General features: G+C 43.1%; 1 protein-coding gene and 1 pseudogene across 1 annotated transcript; one reads left to right on the forward strand and one right to left on the reverse strand.

Moving 5' to 3' along the window:
- Positions 1 to 11,585: 11,585 nt before the first annotated feature.
- Positions 11,586 to 12,559, reverse strand: LOC146358114 (olfactory receptor 5AR1-like; annotated as a pseudogene).
- A 9,930-nt stretch (positions 12,560 to 22,489) lies between these two features.
- Positions 22,490 to 23,446, forward strand: LOC146358115 (olfactory receptor 5AR1-like). Its single transcript, XM_084857728.1, has one exon. It carries the CDS (start codon positions 22,490 to 22,492, stop codon positions 23,444 to 23,446), a length of 957 nt encoding a protein of 318 aa, XP_084713854.1.
- The last annotated feature ends 2,589 nt before the right edge of the window (positions 23,447 to 26,035 follow it).

The following is a 26,035-nucleotide window of genomic DNA, read 5'->3' on the forward strand; positions in this document are numbered from 1 at the left end:
CTTTGAATAAGGAAAAACTAGAACAAAATTCTTGACATTTTGATAGAATGGTGTTGGTTTTTTTTCAAATAAAGGGTTTTAAATATATGTACTGTGTGTTTTGAAAGAAAATGCTGCTGAGCTTCCTGAATTTGATTCACACAAAAATACATGGAGAAGAAATAGCATTTTCTTGACTTTCTTCCCCTTGAACTAGGGATGTACGGAACACTAACCTGCCGTTCCAAGGGGGGGGTCCACAGGGGGGGCAGGAGATCCGTCCCTCCCCCTGGAACCCTAGCTGGCCAGCTCCACTCCGCAGCAATTCCGCGAAGCTGCCGGCCAGCTCCGGAGTGCCAGCAATACGGCCACCCTTGCCATATCACCGGCTGATGCTGACTCCACTCCGGACACAAATGGCGTCCAGTAATCTAAGACCGTAAAGGTCTTAGATTAAGCTAAATGCAGCCAATAGGCTAGCCTATGCTATCGCATGAAAACCCACAGACGCAAATGGCATAGCAGATGCCATTTGCAGCCGTAAAGCCCTTAGTTTAAGCTAAATGCAGCCTTTTACGGCTGCATTTAGCTTAATCTAAGACCTTTATGGCCACAAATAGCATACTGGACACCATTTGCGTCCAGAGTGGAGTCAGTATCAGCCAGCGATACAGCAAGGGTGGCCGTATCGCTGGCACTCTGGAGCTGGCAGGGGGCAGGATCCGGCCAGCAAGGACTAAGATGGGAGGCGGAGGTAAGCACTCCGTTCCTCCATGGACTCTGGAGGCCGGATTCTTTTGAATCTGGCCTCACTGAAGAATCCGGCCTCACGGGGGTCCGTGGAGGAATTCTCCGCCATCCCTACCTTGAACTCAGTGCAAAATCTTAAGTGTTGGATGGTAAGCCCAGGATCACCTTAGCCCTATTCAGGCATGATGAAAAGTGATAAAACTCATCACGTGAGCAGAAATGGAGCAGTGTCCAAGTAGCCACACACCCCAACGTCCCATCAGATTGCAGTTCCGCCCATAGGCATCCTTGCAGGGTTCAGGATTGTGTGGAAGTCCACACGTGTACAACTGTATGCATGGAGGTCTCCACACTGCAGGCATGTGTGCTCTCTGCCTGTTGGTGCAGCTATGATATGACATGATATTGGAGCGTGTGGCTACTCAGTATGGCCCCGTGCCTCTTCGCATGGTGAGTTTCACCACTTTTCATAACACCTGAATAGTGCTCTTGTCTGATCAAAATAGCAGAATTACTAGGGCTTAAAACAACCTTTATATAATCCTCACCTCGTCTTCACTCAAAAACCTCAAAGGAAAGGAACTGTACTTACTACATCCCTGGGCAACCTTTGCCATTGTCCAGTGCTCTTAATTCAGCTTTCGACTTTTCTCCTTCCTACCCAGTTCTATGACATGTACCATCTAAAAAGATAATTTAATCATATCAAATGGGTTTTGTGAACTGCCATAGAATCCTCCAGCACTGGAAGGCACCAGTAATACCATACATTGGGTTAGATCCTAAGACAAGTTAAGTGAATTCATGGGAGGAAAGTTTCCCATCCCCTCATTCCCACTGCAGCCACCTGCCTCCCCTGAAATGCCTCTCTGCAGGGTATGGGGTTCCCTCCTGAAATGTGCAGGGTGGGGTGCAGGGGCTGCACAGGGAAGGAAATAATGGGAAACTTTCCTTCTATGAACTTCCTTAACAGCGCAATCATGTGCAGGTCTACCCAGAGGTAAGTCCCACTAAGATAAACAGCATGTACTCCCAAGTAATTGTGCGGGGGGGGATCTTCACAACAGCAGAATGGGAAGCACATTAGAGTATTACCCGCATTTTCATGGAATCAGCTTTGGTCCATCAGGGACACATGAAGCAAGATAAGCCGAGTGTAGCGTACTTTTAAAATCTAGTTTTCAGGGGTCGCACAGCGCTTGAAAGGAACTTCCAGGTTGGGTGGGGGGAGTAGAACTGAACATCATCAAACTGGCAGGGGCTGCTCAACCAATGAAAGAGGCTTGTTTCCTGCCCCTGTCCAGGCTTCCCCGCCCCCAGCTACTACATTATTATAAATGGAGAGCAACCGATTTTCCCCATGTGTGCAGATTTCCCTGAAGAAGCCAAAATCCCCAGTTCTCCAGTACAGCATCTGAAGGCTCCCCTGCCCTGCCCCGAGCTTCCCCCAACCCCAATTTTGCCCCATCCAGCAGTCTGCCATGGAGTTATTGGTCCCACTTGATTTCCCCCCATGTGTGTACTTTTGCCTTCAGAAGCCAAAATCTCCAATTTTCAAATGCAGCATCTGAAGACCCCCCCCACTGAGACCAGCTCAGCCCCTCAATTTTGCCCCATACCAGCACTCTTCCCAGAGTCATTTTTTCTACCCCCCCCCCTTTTCTCCCTTTCTCCTTCTCCCTGCTCACAATGAGAAGCTCCCATAAACCTGAAAGATTCTTACTGCGATAAAGCAAAGAAGGGACTTTACATAAGGGACTTTACAGAAACAAATTTACATCAGAGAAACTACAGAACATCAAAGAAGTGCAGCATTGCATAGCGATTTAAGGAAGCACCAGAGACGGGAAAGAGCACTTTAGGGCAAGTTACTAAAGTTAGCCTTTAACCCTTTCACTGCAGGTGAGCAAGATTTATTTCTTACTTCTGAGCAGACATGCACAGAAAGGGCGGGGGGATTTTAAAGATTAAAAGCAGGCTAGCTAAAGGTGTGTGAGTATCCCCACTACTGCGGTTAATGTGAGGGGTCACCGCTGCGCTCCTGGGGATTTTCTCAATGGGAAAAGCTACTTCCACTGGGGAAACTAGAGGGAATGGGGTGTCCCACCCCACCCCAGACCACGTCACTGGTCTGTCACAGAGGCACACCCAAGATTTAATGGGGGGTGGACATGGTGGGGGGAACCACCAGCCACTTTCAGTAAAAAAAAACAAAAAGTCAGAGTAAAAGGAGTTTCAGAAAATGCAGCTTTTCAAGAGGGAAGCGGCTGGTTGGCAGCAGATTGGTGCCAATGTCATCTGTCATGAAGGAATTCAAGCAGCTCTAACTTCTTACTAAACTGCTCATGAAGTCACACCTAGGATTACAACTTAAGTTAACTTATCCTAGGACTTGATCCATTGAACCCTAGGCACAGCAGCTCCTCCGCCTGACCTTCAAAGAAGAAGTCGTATTTAATAGGTGTGATGCCAGCACTAAATTCAATGTTATCTAGTCTAAATTCTTAAAGCTCTTTGAAGCCTGGGTTTTTGATGTTTTCATTCATGAGTATCTCTTCTGCCTTGCCTTGCCTTTTCCTCCCTCCTTTTGCTAATCTCTTTCTTTTCATCTATATGGATGGATTAGATTTTGGTTATGGGAGGGATGGGATATTCAGGGAGGATGGGTACAGCTAAAGATTTATCTGTTTTTTATTTGAAATATTAACAACAACCTTTCAATAAACTTTTTAAAATTCTTGATTCCCTACTTCAGTCTACTTTGCTTCCATAAATGTATGACTCACAAGTCAAACCTACCTCCATGCCATGCAACCCGAGCTGTCCTCAGTCGTGTGGAGGATGTAGCATATGAGTGGGCCACCCATGGATATGCAGCCAAAGCAATCTGGCAGGGATTTCTACAACCATGGTGGAACCTTTTCAAGTCACCATGCTTGTGGGGATCACTGCTAATTAGGTGAGCAAGTGTAGAACAAGAAATAAGAAAACAACATTGAGAAGAGGTCTCTATTTGTGAAGGCTTCTGACTACATGGGCATGCAGCTAAACAAATGAAAGATTTTGAACTTGGCTAACCGTGAAGGGAGATCGGAACGGGACAAGGGCCAGCATGGAAGGAATTACAAAAACTTTCTCTATATGATGCTCTGCTGATGACAGGGGATCTCACTAAAAGTCTTGTCTTTTATTTTTTCTGGTAGTACAACATTTTTGTGCTGGAAGTGTAGTGCAAAACTGTGACATGATATTACAAGCAGAACTGCACACTTCATAAGTCTGGAATGGTATATAACTTAGAACAACTCTTAAGAAACTTGGGCTACAGTCCCAAGAAAGATAAGAAGAAGCATGCTTAAGTTTGTGTTGCATGTCAGGGGCCAGGGCAGACATTTCCAACAAAGGGGAAAGGGAAGGAAAGGGAGGGCAAGGGAGGGAAGGGGAAGGGAAGAATAGTAGCCACCCTGATGGGGAGGGGAGTAAGTCCCATTAAAGTCAGTGGGATTTATTCTAAATAAACATGTATAAGATGGTGCCGCATGTCAAGGCAGTCATTTCCAGCAAAAGGGAAAGCAAAGCAAAGCAAAAGATTGTAACCACCCTAGGCTGGAGGAAGACAGTTTCTAAGATTCTGAAAGAGATCTAAGAGAGTCTTCACTTGCTAGGGCATATGCTGTACGTGCATTTCTCTTGGCCCACTGTCATCTCTTGTCAAACAGCTTTGCAGATTTTTGCAAGATATCAGAGAGCTGCAAATGCAGCTCACCAGGTGTGAAAGTGGGATGAGTGTGAATGACACACCATGAGCCTGTCTGTCTCCAGCCTGCAACTCAAAAGACTGATGAGAATAAGCTCTTCATACCTGTTCTTGGGTAACTTTCTCATCTCCTGGCATCTAGAAGTTCCCAGAAAGTATTCTGAGGTTTTAATCACCTTTTAACTCTGTAGCAGAGCCTCTGAGATTAAATCCCACAAGACTTCCCCTCTGCACAACACAGCAGACCATAAGTGCAAATGCCACTTTGACTATGCTTCTGCTATTGTACCAAACATAGGGTTGGATCCAGACTTAGTCATACTTAGAGTAGACCCATTGATGTCAATTGTTCTACTCTAAGTATGACTATGAATCCAACTCAAAATATATAGATCAGTGTGAGCTTTTCTACACAAGGCTTTTACAGTGCACTCGTTGTTCCCTACTCATGGTTGTTTATGGGTTCTTTAGATGACATTATGACCCTCCAGTTTCACTTCTGTATTTAAATAGCATTTTCTGTGAGTTTTTTTAGAGCAGGGAAAATGTGGCATTATTTGTGAAAATGAAGGAAAATGCTTTTTTCACTTGTGTATTTGCTCTACTGCACTATACCAGAGTGCCACCTAGAGGTTATGTAGTGGGAAAGCAGGAAAAGAAATAGTCTTCGTTCCAATCTCCAGGAATCTCAATTCTATAACAAAACCACAAGCAGATTAACAGCCTCATGCAGAAAAGCCCAGTTTTTGTAATATTTTAGCCATATTAGACAGTTGGCCAGGAGTTGCATGTGAAAGACAAGACCATACCAAGACAGTTTGGGAACTCAGCTGGGGAAGAGAAGTCACTTAGATGTAAAAGTGCAAAAGAAAATGAATATACGGAAACAGATATTTCCATTGTTATATCCTAAAAATACAACAAAGATTACACTGATCCAGTGCATGGCTGCTGTGAAAAGGGCAGATTTCATGTCGGGGGCCATTAGGGACAAAATCAATAATAAAACTGGCAGTATAACAATGCCTTTGTAGAAACCTGTGTACTGGAATACTGTGTACAGCTCTAGTCATGACACCTCAAAAAGGATATTACAGAGCTGGAGAGGATGCAGAAAAGGGCAACTAAAACAACCAAGGGCCTGGAGCATCTCTCCTGTGGGGAAAGGTCACAGCATCTGGGGCTTTTTAGCATAGAAAAAACACAAGTAAGGGCACAATCCTATGGCCACTAGACAATGTCTAGATGGCCACAGGATTTCTCACTTTCTGGGAATTGAGCTCAGAGCCAGTGCTCCGAGCTCAGTTCCCAGAAATCTGACTGCCCCTCCCTTCCCCTGCCACCTCGTAGGCAGCACGAGTCATCCCCAGCTCCACAGCTGGAAGAGCAGCACGAGCAGCCAAAAAGGGGGCGTTCCTAGGGGCAGGGAGGGGACCACAGAAGCACCGGTCTGGCCTCCCCGCTCCCTCCGAGGCACGCTGACCAGACAGCCAAAATCAGCCATCTAGCCACAAATGCAGGGTGGCCAGAGTGCAAAGGAGACGATCCCCTCCGCACTCTGCACTCCCTGCATTGGACAGTTGTCCGCCTCCAAGTTCGGAGGCAGCTAACTATCCCCATAGGATTGTGCCCTTAGAGAAGACATGATAGGGGTGTATAAAACTTTGCACTGAGTGCAAAAGGGGACAAGGAGATGTTTTTCTTGCTCTCTCTTAACCCAGGGTCATCTAATCAAATTGATTGGTGGGAGATTCAGGGCAGAATCCAAGGGGGTGCTTACACCCCCACTGATTCTCTTCCGCCCCATTGATTGTGTTGGTGTCAGTGGGGCATAAGCACCCCCTTGGATTCTGCCCACAGGGTAGACAACAGGAAGGGCTTCTTAACACAGCGCATAGTTGGACTGTGGAATTTGCTTCCGTAAAAAGTAGCCAGAGCCACCAACTTGGATGGCTTTAAAAGGGGATTAGACAGATTTTTGGAGGATAGGGCTATTGATAGCTATTAGTTATGATGGTTCTATATCACCACCGGTATCAGGGGCAGTATGCTCTGAATGCCAGTTGCTGGGGAACATGACCAGGACAGTGCTGTTGGCTCATGTCTTGTGGACTTCTCATAGACAGCTAATTGGCCACTGTGGAAACCGAATGCTGAACTAGGCCTTTGGTCAGATCCCTCAGGTCTCTTCTTATGTTCTTAAGTGTTAGCAGTGCGTTCAAGTCCTAGCAGTGTGCTGGAGATATATTGTTCGTTATGAATGCTCCCTTTGCGTGCAAAGTGCTTTCCCTGTATTCCATCACCAAAGTTCCCACCTGTGAGCTCTAAATGTACATGACATGAGCCCAGAAAGATACAACCCTGTGCTGTCCACCTTTCACCTGAGTTATGGTCTTCTGATGTGGGGTTTATGTACTGGTGGTAGTGTGCTGTGATTGGATGTTGAGTTACACCATATCCTAGCAACATGGGTGGGGCAGCTATCAAAATGAAGATGGCTAGCATTTTCCCCAACACCTCCCAATGACATCAATAGGAGAGAAATTCCTTCTGTCGGGACCAGGGCAGGTGTAAAGTTGCACCAGCAACAGCTGTGTGGCTGTTATCTGGAGGAGCATAAGATAGGGTGTAAGTGTGCTCCTCCCCTATGCTGCCCACGTATTGCCAACAACTCCACCCCATTTTAGCCATCCCATCGGCATATCTTCACCAGCAGAACAGCAGCACCAGCAGGGTATGCCTCAACATACCTGGCAAATTGCACCAGTTTATCTGTTATGGAGCGGGCATATCTCACATTCCTTTGGTGTCATGAGGTCTTCACCAAATCTTGTAGCCCCTCAGCCAGTGTACCTCGATGGTGGAATTGTTCTGATCTTCTCCAGCTTTTCTAATATGAAGACTACAGGTGGAGCATGCAAAATGTTGCAGTGCGGAGTTCTCCTGTGTAGGTTTCCACTAGGGATGTCCATCACTGGTAAATCCAGCCGTTTTGAGGCTCACCAGATTTCTGCAGTACGCCCAACTCCGCTTGCATTTGTGATCCGAGCCACGGGTTTCTTTCCAAAATCCAGGAACTTTGGGTTGTTGTTTTAAAAAAAAAAAGCGTAAATAGCAATTTGTGAAAATTGCAGCGGCAATTTGCTTAATTAATGAACATTTTGACCGTGATTTGCATAATTTGCTCAAATTACACACATTTTGAATGCAGTTTGCGCACATCGCTGTCAGGAGTGCCCTAGCGGCCTCTTTCAGTCTACTCCAATAGCCAATTCAAGACAGAGATGAAAGGATTCTTTTCAAGGCTTTAATCCTTTTACAACTTAATGACTCTTTCAGATTATGATCACCAGCGACTAAGCAATGAACAGCAGAGTAGCCTATGCTCCGGGTGAGGCAGTTGGTCCCCGTTTGAAGGAGAATCACTTGCAGACCCTGAACTTATGGGCTAGGGAGAGTTCCTCCCTCTTTCCCTTGGGTCCACGGGACATGACTGTTGCTTGCGCGCCAAACGGGTGCTACGCCTCCTTTCCTTGCCCTCTATTGCTCATCGCTCCCTGCATCTGCGTCGAGCATCTAGCAAGCCCCCCTCCTGCACTCTCTCACTGCCTGGGTCACTATCTATCTCAGGAATGCCAGCAGGAGGAATCTCTGCCAGCTGCTGTGCCTGTGAGGGATGAGCTGGCTCCTCTCCCACAGATTGCTGTTCCTCCTCAGAATCAGAACTGCTCTGGGGTTCTATGGGCTCAGTTTCCACCCTGACAATCACTATTTACACACACAAAAATTAAGAACCAAACATCCACAAAGCGGCCCAACTCAATACAGACAGAGCCAGGCCAGCTCGCAGGAAAACAAGCCAAAATCTGGGGAGAAAGAGCTGATGAAAGAGCGGCGAGCTCCACAACCCAGATGGATCCCTCTGGCACCCCTAGTTTCCATAGCCATATGGATCCCTCTGGCACCCTTAGTTTCCATAGCCATATGGATCCCTCTGGCACCCCTAGTTTCTATGGCCATATGGATCTCTCTGACATCCCTTTTATTTATTTATTATTAAATTTATTATTTGCCCATCTGGCTGGTCACCCAGCCACTCTGGGCGATGTACAAGCATATAATAAAACAGTTTAAAACAATAAAATTCTACAATAAAAACATTTTCTAAAATACCCTAACCCACCCCAAATGCCTGCCTGAACAACCACGTTTTTAATGTGTGGTGGAAGCTCATTAAAGAGGGGGCATGGTGGAATTCCCTAGGGAGGGAGTTCCACAGAGTGGGGGCCACCACAGAAAAGGCCCTCTCCCTCGTCCCCACCAGTCTAGCTGTCCTGGCTGATGGGACAGAGAGAAGGCCATCCGAGGTTGATCTTATTAAGCGGCCTGTCTGGTGTTGCTGGAGGTGCTTCTTAAGATATAAGAAGAGACCTGAGGGATCTGACCATATGCTGGTCAGATCCCTCAGGTATGCTGGAGGGATCTGACCAGATATGTCATAAGGATTACCTCCAGAATATGCTGGAGGTAATCCTTAAGATAGGCTGGGCCGGAACCATATAGGGTTTTAAAGGTCAAAACCAACATCTTGAATTTGGCCCCGGAAAACAACTGGTAACCAGTGCAACTCCTTCAGACTTGAGTGATGTGATCTTGCCGGCAGCTGCCTTTAATCAGGCAAGCCACCACTTTCTGTACCAGCTGCAGCTTCCAAACCATCTTCAAGGGTAACCCCATGTAGAGCGCATTACAGTAGTCTAAACAAGAGGAGACCAGGGCATGTACTACCGATGGGAGCAGATGGTTGGGAAGGTAGGGGCGCAGCCGCCGTATCAGATGGAGTTGGTACAGGGCTGTCCGGCTCACAGCTGACACCTGAGCCTCCATGGACAGCTGGGAGTCCAAAATGACCCCCAGGCTGCAGACCTGGTCTTTCAAGGGTAGCCGTACCCCATTCAACACCAGGTCAACATCCCCCAGCCTCCTCTTGTATCCCACCAAAAGTACCTCCGTCTTGTCAGGGTTCAGCTTCAGCTTATTCCTCCCCATCCAGCCATTCACCTAGTTTCCATAGCCTAGTTTTCCATAGCCATGCCATTCCACTTCCCCAACATTTCTTCACTTTTCCTCCCCCAACTCCAGTGTTCAGCCAGTATTGCATGGCCCCTGAGTATGCTCAGTCTTAACTGGGCTGTCTGGGGAGAGAGTCTCCCCCTGCCCCCCCCAAAACTAAAGTTTTTTCATACTTCTGCAAACCTTGGGGCTCCCCTGGGCTGGCTGATCTCTTCCTCTTGTGCATGGATGGTAACATTTTAGCTGTGTAAGGACCAGTACTTGGAGAACTGAGTTTCCTAGTAGCGTATACAAGTGGGACCTGCAATAAAATGGTGCAGTGTAGAGTAATTCTTTTCAGGATTCCAGATATTCCGTTACTTTCCCACCAAATAAGAGATGCAATAGAAGAATAACACAGGCGCAAATAGGATCACAACCAACTTCAATTTTATTGACTTATCCAAAGAAAACAACTGTTCAGGTAAGAGAGTTAATATCTTTTATTATTATTTAGGCCAGAATTTGTTATGCAAAATATTGTAGACAATCTAAAATCCCAATAATAGCTGAATGGGAATCAAAGCTGAATGATTATGACATTATGGCAAAGCTTATAGTTATATAAGAGTTACAATGCAATCCTATTCATGTCTGCTCAGAAGTAAAGCCCACTGAGTTCAATGGGATGTACTGGCAGGTAAGTGGTATAGGACTGCAGCCTTAAAGAAGGTAGACAGAAACAAAATAAATGTGTACAGAATTGGGATGCTTTTATTAATTTTTGGCATGCTAGAGCATGTTCTTCAAAATATGAAAGATCGTTATTTAAAATGTAAATTACATATTTATGTGTATCTATGTTTATGGATATACAACAATTCAATTGGAATTGTCCAAGAGAGAAAATGTTAAGTCATTTTTTTCATTTGTACTTGAAAGAAAATCAAATAACATTTCAATAATTAAAAAAAGAGATAGATGCCTGATACACCAGCTTTGAAAGACTACCAGGTGTTTGTGGGAGCAAGTGGTATACCAATGTACTATCAAGTTTATACCATTCAAGAGGATACCCATTGGCATCTATAGCCTTCCCATTTACAAAGGTTTACAATGCAGCCCCATGCATGTCTATTCAGAAGTAAAGCCCACTGAGTTCAATGGGATGTACTGGCAGGTAAGTGGTATAGGACTGCAGCCTTAAAGAAGGTAGACAGAAACAAAATAAATGTGTACAGAATTGGGATGCTTTTATTAATTTTTAATAAAAAAAGCATGTTCTTTGAGTTCAATAGGGCTTCCTCCCAGGTAAGTGTGTACAGGATTGCAATCTGAACTGCAAAATCAATTTCGAACACAATCAACAGGGCAACCCCAAAATTCTTTTTTCTAGTTACCTGAAAACAATTTGGACCTGTAACAAAACCTTGTAGTCCTCTTCACCTATCTGGAGTGCTCCATTTCAGGTTCCCAGACAGCCATACCTTCCTCCAGGATTTTATAAGCTGATAGGAGCTCATGCAGACCATCCTACTCCCCCCTTTCCCCATTTATCTTTTCCAAACAACATTCAATTTTCTATGGCTACTGAGCAGGTCAGCTTTCATTGGGGTCATCAAACCTCCCCTTTAGGTTTTATTTTTAAAGATTTCTGTTGTTCTACAAATCTCAGAGTTTCCTCAGGCATGCTATACCTCTTTCTTTCTCAGTGGCCCCATTTTGGCTCCAGTAGTGTCAGCACTCACTATCTCAGTTTACTGCCAAAGGAAGTGATGGGATTTTCTCTTTGTTTGCCCAAAAAGCTTGGGATTGCCTCCTTAGATGGAACACTGTTCTTAAAATGGATAGCTAAATAATATTGCTTAAACTGATCATTAATCCTTTTCTGAAAAACATGAACCTTGACATTTCAAGATATATCTCTGCTGTTACAGATATTCTCACTGATTAACCTCAACAAACTTCTGAAGGATGGCAGAACACAGTTCAAAAAACACCATATATATTTCCCACAGATTCTCTTGCTCTTTGGAGGCACCTGTGGCTATCTGGAAGCAGAGCTGCTCCCTTTCAAAAGCCCTATCTTGCCAAGTGCTTTTGCCAGAGCATCTTTCACATCCTTGTTCCTCAGGCTGTAGATCAGAGGGTTGAGCATGGGAATCACTACTGTGTAGAATACCGAGGCCCATTTGTCTTGGTCCATTAAGTAGCTGGAGCTGGGCGAAAATACATGAAGAGGATTGTCCCATGGAATATGCTGACAGCCATCAGGTGGGAGGCACAAGTGGAAAAGGCTTTGCGCTGGCCTTCAGCAGAGGGCACCCTCATGACTGTGCACGTGTGATGTACACGTGTGATGTACATGTAGGAAACAAAAACCATGCCAATGCTGCTTGCTACAATTCAGCCAATGAAGGTAAACATCACAGTCTCATTGATGTAAGTGTCAGAGCAGGAGAGTACTAGGAGTGGAGGCTCATCGCAGAAGAAATGATTGATGACATTAGATCTGCAGAATGGCAGTCGGAATGTGCAGCAGGTGTGTATCAGCAAATCCACGATGCCTGTCAAGTACAAGAGAGCCATGAGCTGCCTGCAGACCTTCTTGGACATAATGACAGAATAGAGAAGTGGATTACAGATGGCCACGTACCGGTCATAGGCCATCAAAGCCAGCAAAAGGCACTCTACATCTGCAAACAAAGCAAATAAAAATAGCTGTATAGCACATGCATTGTTTGAAATCCTTTTACTCTCAACTAAGAAGTCAATCAGCATTTGGGGGGCAATGGCTGTGGAGCAGCAGAGGTCAACAAAGGAGAGGTTACCCAGGAAAAAATACATGGAGTTGTGAAGCTGTGGTTCAACACGGATCAACACAATCATCCCGAGATTTCCTATTATGGTGATGACATAAACCAACAGGAAGATCACAAAAAGAGGGAGCTGCATTTGGGGGTTATCTGTGAATCCCTGAAGAATGAATTTAGTAATGACTGAATGATTTCCTTTTTCCATGATCTTTCATGATGGATGCAGGGTTCAGGACGTTAATTGTAGCTGAAATTTCTTCTTTATGACTTTTCCCTGACAAGAGAAGGGAAGAAAAGTTGTGTTCTTTAGAGTTCCATCCAACTTGGCTTTTGTTTAAGAACAATTCTGGGATCATGATTATTGGTACCACAAACCCCACTGTGCTATTATTTATGTATTTCAACCATTTCCATAGGGGGTAGCCCTATTTGTTGTTGCAGCAAAACCAGAAAAGAGTCACCTGATTATCTGGACCATGTCCATGAAAGCTTATGCCAGAATAACTCTGATTTAAAACATTTAAAGCACTAAGAACTGTCATTTAAAATATTTGTATACTTCCCTTCATCAAAGCTGATGCCTGAACAGTTTACAATATTCTAATACAGCACTGTATATGTTACACAGAACATTTAAATTATACAAAAATATGATGTATTACAGTAACTGTTTTGACTTTTAATAATCCTTTTATTGTACTTCCGTTATTTCTTATTTGTTGTTTTATACACTTTTTAATATAAAACATATTTTTTAATTCCTCTTCCTTTAATCCCATCACTTCCCATTCTATTTCTGTCCAATTTACCCTCACCCCTTCCTTCATTATTAACATATGTCTTAATTGGTGCTCATCATAATAAGTTTTTAAATGTGGTATACCACATCCTCCTTCTTGCATAGATCTACATCTGAACATCTTTGCAGTTCATGGCCTTTTAGTCTTATAAATAATTTTTTCTATGCTTTTCTGCCATGTTTTAAACCTTTTAAATGGAAGTTCTTGTGGAAGCACATTAAAAAGATAAGTAAATTTTGGTAATACCATCATTTTTATAGTCATAATCCAATCAGAAAGTTTTAAATTTATCTTTTCCCATCTGGCTATATCATTCTTTATTTCCTTCCATAGCTTCCTATAATTTAGTTTCAGCCCATTCGTCTGTCTTTTAGGGACTTGAACTAAATATCTAAATGCTTTGGTTACTAACAGAATACCTGTCATTTTTTAAATTTCTGTTTGTTCCTGTGGTCCTATATTCAAACACATTAAATCAGATTTCTTTGTATTTATCTTTAGTCCTGCCACCTGTTGAAATGCTGTTAATTCTCTTATCAATAACTTTATTCCCTTTTCTGAATTTCCTAATGAAAATAAAATGTCATCTGCACATAGGTTCAGTTTAAATTCTCTCTTGCCTATGAGTATCCCTTCAATATCCTTATTTCCCCTGATTCTGTCAACCAGAAACTCAATTACCATTGTAAACAGAAGTGGTGAAAGGGGGCACCCCTGCCTTCTTCCTGAATTAAGCCTTATTTCTTCTGTCTCTAATCCATTGTACCTTATTTTTGCTGTTGTTTGTACATATTTTGCCTCTATTATATGTTTAAACTTATTCCCCAAATTATACTTATTTAGCAGACTTAATATAAATTTTGGGTTAACCGTATCGAATGCCTTTTAAAGCTCAAGTGTCATTATTACAACTGGGATCTTTCTTGTCTTACAAATATTAATCACTTTTCTAATTGGATCTGCAATAAATCTATTTTTAAATACAGTCATTAATAACTTCTTTCAGATGTTTTGCCCATATTTTAGTAAATATCTTATAATCCACATTCAATAGAGATATTGGTCTGTAGGAGTCCAGGTTACATTTATCTTTGTTTAATTTGGGTATCAGTGTTATTATAGCTTGTGTCCATGTTTTCGGGAGTGGGGCTCCCTCTTGTATTTCCCGATATAGTTTCTTCAGTTGTAGCACCAACACGTCCACAAATGCTCACCTGTAAACCCATCTCGGCCTGGTGATTTATTATTTTTTAATTCTTTTATACCTTCTTTAATCTCCTCTTCTCCTATCTCAGTGTCTAATAACTGTTTCTGTTCTTCTTTTAGTGAGGGTATTTTTGTTTTGCCTTGATATTCCTGAATCTACTTTATTTCTGTTTACTTTCTTAAGATCTTTATAATAACTTTGCAATTATTTTCCCATTTCCTTTTGGTCATATGTTTTAATTCCTTCTCTTGTATTCAGAGATAAAATTCAGTTCCTAGTTCTCTTTTTCTGGACTCTCTTCACCAACAATTTTGAGCTTTTTCCTGTAAACTCATAATACCTTTGCTTGACATATAACATGTCTATCATTGTTTTATTTATTTCTAATGCCTGTCTTTCTTTCCTCAGTTTTTCCATTGCTTTTCTGATTCTAGTCTGACCAGTATACTTGTACTGCTCCATTAATCTGTTAATTTCTTGATCCATGGTCTCCTTCTTCTCCTTCTCCTTTTTCTTTATTAAACTTAGCTCTTTTATACATACCCCTCTTATTGATGCCTTGCTCGTTTCCCATCTAATTGTTTCTGTTGTTTCCTCTGTTTTATTTTCTTCAAAATATCTTCCTATATTCCTTTTTATCCTAGCTTTAATATCTTCCTTAGTTAATAATATAGGATTCAATCTCCACATATAATCCCTTCTAATTTCTTGGTCCATCTCTACATACATTTTAATTGGGGCATGGTCTGTTACTTTTATTTGTCCAATTTCCATTTTTTTAAGTCTTCATAAGAAAGTTTCTGTCATTAAAGTTGTGTCCAACCTGCTGAAACTTTTATATATTTCTGAAAAATATGTATGACTATAGTCATTAGGGTTTATTTCGATCCAAGCATCATAAATATCATATTTTTAAAAAATCTCCATATACTGGGATACTCTTCTGTCCTGCTTTAACATGGTTCTTCATTTTGTATTGCCCACTGACATTGTCCCCTGCAGATTCCAATTTAAATCTCCGGCAATTATTTTTTCTGCTTTTGAGACTCTGTTAACTTTAGCTAAGATCTTCTGTAGAAAATTTAATTGATTCATGTTAGGGCTATACAAAGATGCCAGTGTTATTAATTCTTTGTTATTATATATCCCCTCTACAAAGATTTATCTCCCCTTTTTATCTTTCATCATTCTTTTTAATTGAAAATTTATCTCTGTATTAATTAATATCCCTACCCCCCTTGCTCTTCTAGATCCTGGAGCTAAGAGTTTATGTTCCCATTGTCTGCTGCCCCATATCCCACTGTTTGTCTTTGATTTGTGGAGCTCTTGCAAAAATAAATCAGGCTTCATTTCAGATATCAATGTATACATTCGAGTTTGTTTCACCCAACACCCTTCTCCTCTTATATTCAGAGATGTACACTGTACCATAAATATTTTAAGTTTTCTTCTACTTTTCTCTTTTCTCCTAAAAACTACCTGTTATTTCCAATCCCTCCCAATTCCTCCCTGCCCCCTTCCTGAAAGGTTCTTTGCTCCTGCTTCCAAGAGCCAATGTCTCCTTCAGTTCTTTTTAATTTCCTCCTCCCTACTCTTATCTCCAAAACTTATCACAGTAGTGTCACAATACTCTTATATAAACACACAGGATATTTAGACAAATTTACAAATTTAGAGAGAAAAGTAGTGAGACAGAAATACACAAAGAGAGAGAGAGAAGAGGAACAATATGAGAGGATAACTAAACTTCTTTATCCTCTCTGGGGTGGTCAGCCAACTTCTTTCTTCCTAAGCTGCCTCCTTGCCTTAGATTCCCTCACCCTCAGTTTGTTAGTTTTTCTTTTCCTTTTTTGCCAGTAATTATTTCATATCCTCCTGTTTATGACTCAATCCATATTTATTCCTTTCATTGTTTTCTCCTTCGTGGCCGCTCCCTTAACTCTCTTGTAGAAACATTTGTTATCTTTTTCTCATTCTTATTTCCTCTTATGCTTGCAGTTGGCCACCATATCTCCTGCCCCTCAGCATCTGAAACATCAGTCTGGTCATCTACGGTATTGTAGATTATTACAGTAACTATAACTCTCATACTGTTTATTGAGTTAGACTAAGGACACAATCCTATGCATGTTTACATTTGGGGGAGGGGGAGAGACCTACAACTCCCAGCATTCCCCAGTCAGAATGGCTGGCTGGGGAATGCTGGGAATCGTAGGTCTTTTTCCCATCTAAACATGCATACAATTATGCCTTTAAAGGATTTGTACCAACGTGTGAAACTAAAGACAAGAACTGCAGGATTTCCTGCAGTGGAGGCTAGTGGCTCCGCTGTCAGTGGGACTGTAAATCCAGTCTGGGTTTCAGTCAGAACTCTATCCAAGGTGCTGAACTCATTTTGGGGATAGCAGATAGCTCCTTTAGACTAGTTCTGACTGGTTCTGACTGAAACCCAGGGTGGATTCACAGCCCCACTGACATCAGGCCCATAAACCTCTACTGATTCCCTGCAGCTGAGATGAGACAGTTGTCACTGTGGAAAGAGTCTGGGAGGAATTTCACCACCAGAAGGCTCTGTTCTGGCAGGGCCGGCCCTACCATTAGGCTGAGTGGAGCAGTTGCTTCCAGTTGATTCCAGTTTGCTGGTGGGTGGCAGCAAAGTGCTTGAGGATAGAGCTGCCAAGCAGCGTGCCCTGGGCCCCTGAGCTAGTCTGCTGCCTTTGTGGGCAGTGGAGGGTGCTGTTCTGTTGTCAGTGCTGAAGAAACAGTCCAGTTGGCTTTTGCATATAGGATGGGGGACGGCACCATCTTGTCTTTTGCCTCAGGCAACAAAATGTCTTGGGCCAATCAAGACACCTAAGTTGTATGCAATTCGGTCAATCACATTTGCTGCATAGGTTGTGCCCTATGATGGATGCATGTGTCTGTGTTTTTGTTTTGATGGCAGGATAATCATCACAGAATTAGGCCCTGCCCCGAGAAGGGAGTTTAATGTTATAGGACTGGGAACCTGCTTGTGGCATGCTGGAGGAAGGCATGGCTGGCTGGCTAGCTGGAACCCTGAACAGGACCGATCCTATTAGAGAGTGAAGAGATACTGCAACATTTTGTTGTAGGTCCTACTTCTTCTCTCTAACTCAAAACTAGCCAGCATAGCTGTACAAAGACGTGGTCAAAGACAGCCAATTAATATTCATGTTTTACAGGTGAGGTATATTGAGACTGAAAGATAAATGAGCACACAGACTTTTTATCATGCAATTATTTTTGCACGTTCAACTATTGGGAGTAAAATATGCTTGCTGATCCACTACAAATCACACAGAGATCTATCAGTTGTTCCCGATTTACCTTTTGCCCACCTCAGTCAATGGCATGAGGTATATTGTGCTGCTCAGTGTAAGAATATTCTTTTCTTATAGTCAATATAGTTAGACATAAAGGTATGTGAAACTAACTAATGACAGATACTGGAGCATTTCCTAAGGTTAAAATGAGCAAGTAACTGTGGAAAGAACCATGAAGATTTGCCAGGAGAGTTGGCACCAGTCACTGAAGTTGTGTTTATTTAGGTCAAACTCACAATGTCTTTATCAACCTTTATGTACCCTGGCTGTGGCACCTCAGTTGTGGAATCAGCTCCTTAGAGAACATAAGAACATAAGAAGAGCCATGTTGTATCACACCAAGGGCCCATCTAGTCCTAAAAAGGGGTTAACACTTTGGGATTATGAACCAGTATCAATCTGGCAAGCCTCAATAGTCAAGTTGGTCTATGATCCTAATGTTCCTATCTACTCAGTATCAAATCCCACATGGATCGCCACAGTCAAGTGATTGCAAAAAGGTACTTGATGGTACAACATCGAAGTCCAGCCTCATGAACTTGGCCTTGCACTAAAAATATTTGGGGGGGAGGGGGAATTAGCAGTCTTACCTGGAGTGTAGTGAGTGCTTTCTTCCCTGCTTTCAGAATCTGTAAGTAGGGGAAGTGATCCTAAATGTCATTTGGTGCCTCCTGGGATATTGTCCCTGATGCACCTGACTATCCCAGATCCTGGGGATTGTCGTGTAAATACTAACAATGAACCTTCTTCTATTGTTTTTGTAATCTTTTGAACTGGGAATTGTTTGCATTTAGCAGACTTTAGTACTGCATTCTGATTACTGTATAGTCAATATTAGCTAACTAGCTCTAGTGTTGGTTTCACAGAACCTGTGTTTCTCATCAATGACGGTGGTCAGCTTACCAACCAATGGAAGCCTCTATGGATCCTGCCAAAATGATGAGGTGCGTGTTCTTTTCCCATGGAACACTGCACCATAAATTGTGTTTTGTTTGGAATCAAAGGATGATTCCACAACAAATCTAAGTGAGATAATTCAGGGAAGTGTCTTGGGAGGATATCTGCTGTGCTTGTCCTCTGTGGACTTCATGGCCATCTGATAGCTTCCCCCACCCCCACCCCCATCAGATATGAAATCATTACACAATTGTTGGTCTCAGCTGAAAACAACCTAAAAGGTACACGGATACTAGTGATGCATTATGATGGTGGTTCTAAAGACGCTTCTAGTAGTGGCAAGAGAACTGATGATTGGAATGATTAAGAAAATATGTGAAAGCTTACTAAGAAGAAATGGCTCATGACTGCTTCATGTCAAGTTTCACAATGTTAGTCACAGCATTCCTTTCTGCTTGGGCCTTTTCCCTGTCAGATTTCACATGATTTGATGCTACAGCTATAAGCAGTAAAATAACTATGTATTTTTTCCTATATAGTCCATCATTTATCCATTTTATTGCCTTTGTTGTCACTTGATAGCACTATAATAGCTCTCCCCTATGGGAAAAAATGTGATGTAGGATTCATGCCCCTTCCAATCTGTGTTTCACTGCTCTTTCTTAGCTTCTAATGCCACCTCAGTCCTGACCTTACAATGTTTGATGCAGTATGCGGCATTTCTAGGAACTGAACACATGTATCTAAGTTTCCCCTATAGCAACTAGAGATGGACGGTCACCCTCCCATCTGGGTTCTCCAAGCACTCGCCCAGCCCCTACCCCTGCTCATGTGCCCCCGGACCCACACACAAGCTCCCCAGCGCTCACCGTGCTGCCTGCACTCACCCAGGACCTGTCCTCCAGCACTGCGATGGTCATTTTGCAAACAAAATGGCGATCACATTTATACGCACATTTAGTTGTATGCAAGATGGCGCCGTGAATCACCCATATATGCAATATTACATGTGTAAATGGACTTGGGGTGTGGGCACGAGGGAATCCACCAGACTCCTGGATCCAATCAGGTGCCCGTGCCATCCCTAATAACAACATTAGTACACCAGGTGTTTTGTGCAAAACAGGAATCTTGCAACTTTTGTGAGGGGGAAACTATGTTATAGATCAGCGGGTAGGCAACCTGGTGCCCTCCCTATATTTTGGTCTACAACTGTTGGTCATGCTGGCTGGTGCTGATGGGAGTTGTAGTCCAAAGCATCAGGAGAGCATGAAGTTGCCTTCTGCTGTTCTATAACATAGTCCCCCCCCAAAAAACAACAGTTGCAAGATTCCTGATTTGCACAAAACACCATGCCCTTATGTTGCTATGCAATTGTGTAACTTACGTAATTATGCTGCTTTCAGAGGTTTTCATTCTTTGTATGAGAAAACCAGCAAGCATGTTAATAGAAGAGGGTTAGAGTTTCTTAAACTTTTCTTTAAAAGTTAGAAAGGAGATTGTACTGTGGATAGAATGGTTTGTTCATGCAGTTTGAGAGGCAAAAATTGTGGTATGTTTCAAACACCTCCTGTAAACACGCTTGTTCACCGAGGCCTTCTCTGACTTGTAAATAATCGAAATTTTCTTTTAACCAGACATGGACTGGACAGCCCTTCAACTAGAGAACTGTTCTCTGTAAAGTCCACTCAAGTCACAGAGGTTAGTCATGGGACCAGCAGGAATGATCTCACTCCACCTTCCCATGTTCAAAATACATGGACAGAATGCAAGAGTTGTGTTGTTATTTGTAACTTAGCCTAAATTACAATAGCAGGTCTCCCACCGATGCTGCACGGAACCCTCTGGAACATCAGTGGGATGCATTTTTTGAAATATCCCTGTGGAATCATTAGATGTAAGCCTCGCAGAACACACATTTTGTAAAGAATGGCCATCTGAATAATATTTAATCAGCAGTGACCAACATTTTCACTGTCCCTGTGAAGATTTACAAAGTATCAGTGCAATTAGCATATAGCCCTTGAGAATCAATTTAATCACTTTGATCCATTCACACTACAAAGAATCAGGAGACCTGATTCTTCAGGGACATTCCTTGTGGAAGGGGTTCCACAAGGGACATTCCACATGGAAGAGGTCTCTGAGAGCCATTATATCAATCTAACTACTGCTTTGATAGCAGGACTTTCAAGATCACTTCATCAATCTCTTGATTTGGTCAAGAACAGCTTTCCAGAGATCCCCAGCAAACATACATATTATACTAACCACTATTATCCATGTTCTTTAAAATACTTCCACATTTCATGAAGACCACACAAAACAAAGGTGAGTCAATATTATATTTACTTAGGAAACATATTAGCTCCTCTCTTTCTTTCTTTCTTTCTTTCTTTCTTTTGCAATATGCAAACTGGGTGCTATGCATGGGGGGAAACTGATGTTTTACCTTCTTTCCAAATCTATTGCAGAAAATGTGCCTTAGAGTAACGCAGCTGGTACATATATGTAATTTATAAAAAACTGGGCCAAGTGGTCTTGTCTACACTAATATTAAAGGGAGGGACAGAGAGATTTTGACATCCTTTTTTCATATATAGCAACAGCTGAACTATTTTGATGATACCTGCAAATAAGACACAGCACCCCAGTTCATGCATTTAGCCAATCTGCAAAAGCATAATAGAGAAGTAGCACAACCCAGCTTTTTCTACTATACAGATAGCCTGCAGTGTGATCTGGGCCCTCCATGTGAGCACCCAATTGCATAGGCGCATAGGAAGCTGCTAGTCCAGAGTCTTTCCCATCCCTACCTTAAGATGTTGTGGGTTGAACCTGGGACCTTTTGCATGCCAAACATGTGCTGTACCACTGAGCTAATCATAAAACAGGATAACAGTGAGAAAGCATGGGAGAAGCTCTGGAGGTTGATGTAGAGAAGCCCTAAGCCTTAGGAGAGGCATGTCAACCATTTTGGGGTGGGGGGAGGGGAGAAACTGCACAGAAGTCAAGAAGCCACCAAGCAGGGGAAAGGTAGTGGGGCCAGGGGAAGGACAAATTCATGGGACCCTTCCCACCACCACCACCCCAAAATGGATGAAGATTTGCGCAAACTGGGCCTCTGCTTGATTGGCTGCTAATGTAGACAGAACAGTTTGCACTAAATGTCTCCTATAAGTATGGGGAGGTGTTTCATCTGCCACACTACTGCAGTGCCACCCCTGTATTTTCAGCATTTTAACCCTGACAATTACTGGAATGACTTGCTTAATAATCCACTGCCACTTAGTATCTTGGGGCTAATTCATATTACCCTGGCCTTTAGGCACTATAAGGACAGTAGCTTTATTGCAGAGATCTTCCGTGGAATCCAAGTTTATAAAGGGGTTACCATATATATCTTTGCTCCACCAAGTGTCCAGGAAGGTACATTGTGAACTCATTCACATAACTGGATTCCATAGTGATGAAGCACTAGCAATCCCACCACCTTCTACAAGGGCTTCTCATTCATTTCTATAGAAACTACAATTGCACATCAGGGAATATTGAACCTATACCACTGGAAATGGGGAAACACTGTCTCGGAAGAGCTCCTCTTCTCCATGGAGCTCTACATGTTATGATTGAGATAGAGCTGACGACCTATGTCAAGTTCGCCCTGCCCTGCCAAAACGTTTAGTTCAATCAACTCCGTGTCCAGACTTCATTACATCGTACTTTTTTCTGTCCCCCACCAGGAGCAGCCAATCAGTTCCACCCTCAGAGCTCCAGACTGAAGACATTGTTCCTTACTAACCTATTTTTTTTCTTCTAAATTACAGATCAGGCTTCATCAACAAACCAAAATCTAACATATCAACATACAATACGTACAGCAGGGAATGGCTGAGGAAAACCACACAAAGGTGACTGAGTTTGTGCTCTTGGGATTAGTGGACAGTCCCAAAGCGAAGCCACTGTGCTTTGTTGTGGTATTAATGATGTATTTAGTCAGCCTTACTGGGAATCTTGGGATGATCATGTTAATCAGAATTGACCCTCAACTCCAGAATCCCATGTATCTCTTCCTCAGCCATTTGTCCTTCTTAGATTTTGGATACTCCTCAGCCATTGCCCCTAAAATGCTGGAGAACTTTTTAGCAGAGAAGAACACCATTTCATACACATACTGTGCTGCACAGATGTATGCCTTTGTCTTCTGCGCAAGTACCGAATGCATCCTGTTGGCAGCAATGGCATATGACCGGTACGTAGCCATCTGCAATCCTCTTGTTTATATGGTTACTATGTCCCCCAAAATGTGTGCCCTTATGGTGGCTGGATGCTACATGGTTGGCTTCATCAATGCAATGACACAAACGATCTCCACCTTCGCACTCTCTTTTTGTAGCTCCAATGTCATCAACCATTTCTTTTGTGACATTCCCCCTTTGTTAGCTCTTTCCTGCACTGACACAAGCGTCAATGAAATGATACTCTTTGTATTTGCCACAGTCCTGGGCATTTTCACCTCAGCAGAAATTGTGGTGTCATACACATTCATCCTGTCTGCAATCTTGCACATCCACTCAACTGAAGGGAAACAAAAGGCTTTTTCGACATGTGCCTCACACATGGTGGCTGTGGCTGTCTTCTATGGAACAACAGTCTTCATGTACCTGCGACCTAGCTCTAGCTACTCCATGGAGCAGGACAAATGGGCTTCCGTGTTCTACACTGTGGTGATTCCTATGCTGAACCCCCTCATCTACAGCCTGAGGAACAAGGAAGTGAAAAATGCTTTGAGAAGAATTCGAACACTGGAGATAGCTTTCTTGAGGGGGATGAGATGCTTATAAACACTGACAAATAGAGCCATTTATCTAATGTGGTGATCCAAAGCACACGTTGTTTTTCAGTCTACTCCTCATGCCTCCAGTCCCCACACACCCTCCAAATCTGCTCTGGAGGATCCCCGCCCCCCCCCGAGAAGATTTGGGGGGTGCACTGGGTGCTACAGCATGGAAGAGAAGATGGAGAAGTCCTGTTCCACCAGCAAAATGTGTTCCACTGGTGGAACAGCAATCTTGGATCCAACCCCTCTGCTATATAGTACAGAGCTGAGTCACTTATTATTTTGCTTTATCAGTATCTATATATATGTGTGTGTATATGTGTGTGTGTGTGTGTGTGTGTGTGTATATATATATATATATATATATATATATACAGTCAGGGCCAGAAATATTGGAACAAGGATAACTGTTTTGGCAGTTGGCCTCTGTACACCACCACATTGAAGTTGAAAGGAAACACACCCAGATGGGAGCGAAGTCAGGACTTTCCACTGTAATTCAAGGGGCTTGACAAAAGTGGGGCACTAACCATTCAGGAAGTACCCCCCCCATCGTTGGTGGCTCATAAGTAATGGAACGAATGGCTGACAAGCAGCTGCATGGCCAGATGTGGCCTGTTTCCTGGGTACCCCATGACCAATCAAGCAGATAAAAGGCCTGGAGGTGGTTCTGAGTGTTACATTTGCATTTGGTAGCTGTTCACTGGAACTCCCAACATGAGGTGTCCATGCGAGTGAAGGAGGTGTCCAAAGAGGTGACCCTGTGAGTGAAGGAGGCCATCATTAGCTGAGGAAACAAAATAAAACCATCAGAGAGATAGCAAAAACATTGGGAGTGGCCAACACAACAGTTTGGAACATCCTGAAAAAGAAGGAATTGGCAAGCTCAGCAACAGCAAAAGGCCTGGAAGACCACGGAGGACAACTAAAATGGATGACCACAGAATTCTGCTCATGATGAAGAGGAACCCTTTCACAACATCTAGCCAGGTCAAGAATGCTCTTGAGCAGGTAGGCATGTCATTGTCAACATCTACATTCAAGAGATGGCTTTATGAATGTAAATACAGAGGCTTCACAACAAGGTGCAAACCACTGGTAACGCTCAAGAACAGGCCAGATTAGCCTTTGCCAGCAAACATCTAAAAAAGCCTGCCCAGTTCTGGAATAAGATTCTTTGGACTGATGAAACCAAGATTACCTTGTACCAAAATGATGGGAAGAGAAAAGTATGGAGAAGGAAAGGAACAGCTCATGATCCAAAGCATACCACATCATCTGTCAAACATGGTGGAGGCAGTGTTATGGCATGGGCATGTATGGCTGCCAATGGAACCAGGTCACTGGTGTTTATTGATGACCTGACTGCTGATAAAAGCAGCAGGATGAATTCTGAAGTGTATAGGGCTATATTTTCTGCTCAGATTCAGCTGAATGCTGCCAAACTGATAGGACGCCGCTTCATATTGCAGATGGATCATGACCCAAAACATACAGCAAAAGCTACCCAAGAGTTTCTCAAGGCAAAGAAGGGGGATGTTCTTCAATGGCCAAGTCAGTCACCTGATCTCAACCCAATAGAGCATGCTTTTCACTTACTGAAGACAAGACTGAAGGCAGAAAGACCTACAAACAAGCAGCAGCTGAAGGCAGCTGCAGTAAAGGCCTGGCAAAGCATCTCGAGGGAGGACACTCAGCATTTGGTCATGTCCATGGGTTCCAGACTTCAGGCAGTCATTGACTGCAAAGGATTTTCATCCAGGTATTAAAGGCGATCCTTAAGTTTGAAATGATGTTGGTTTGTTCCATTACTTATGAGCCACCAACGATGGGGGGGGGGGTATGCCACAGGCTGTACTTCCTGAATGGTTAGTGCCCCACTTTTGTCAAACCCCTTGAATTACAGTGGACAGTCCTGACTTCACTCCCATCTGGGTGTGTTTCCTTTCAACTTCAATGTGGTGGTGTACAGAGGCCAGCTGCCAAAACAGTTATCCTTGTTCCAATATTTCTGGCCCTGACTGTATATAATGGAGAAATGGAGATGTGGAGATGCATATATATAATATCTGCATGACATTAAAAGCTGGTAAAACTTAACTTGATTGACTTGAGCATCTGGGATTAATGAAGGAGGATTTGTTGAACTGAGGACATAATTCTCCAATAAGAACCCAACATACATTAAAAACACTATCCTGATTTAAAATATAGATCTTTTGAATTAAAAGAATGTGTCTAGATTTGCACCTACAAACTTCTCTTAGAAAATGTGAAAAATATTGCCAAAAATTATGTTGTTGTTTTTTGTTTTTGTTTGTTTGTTTGGAGGAATAGGACAAGATCCCAATTTTATATATCTGATAACTGCAGTTCTAAAGTCAAGCTTATCCTCCAGACTAGGGATGTACAAAACTGACTTACCTTTTTGCGGAATCTTTCGCGGTGGGGGGGAGGCGTTCCATCCCTCCCTCTGGAATCCTTGACGGGGGGGAGGCGATCCAGTCCTCCCGCCCAGAATCCTCGACGGCCGGCAGTTCCGGCGGCGGAGGCAGCAGCGGCTGGTCTCCTGGCTGGCCACGGCCGGGCTGCT

This window comes from Heloderma suspectum, chromosome 1 (assembly GCF_057233095.1).
Source record: "Heloderma suspectum isolate Gila_16-S chromosome 1, 16-S_ref, whole genome shotgun sequence".
Classification (NCBI taxonomy): Eukaryota; Metazoa; Chordata; class Lepidosauria; order Squamata; family Helodermatidae; genus Heloderma; species Heloderma suspectum.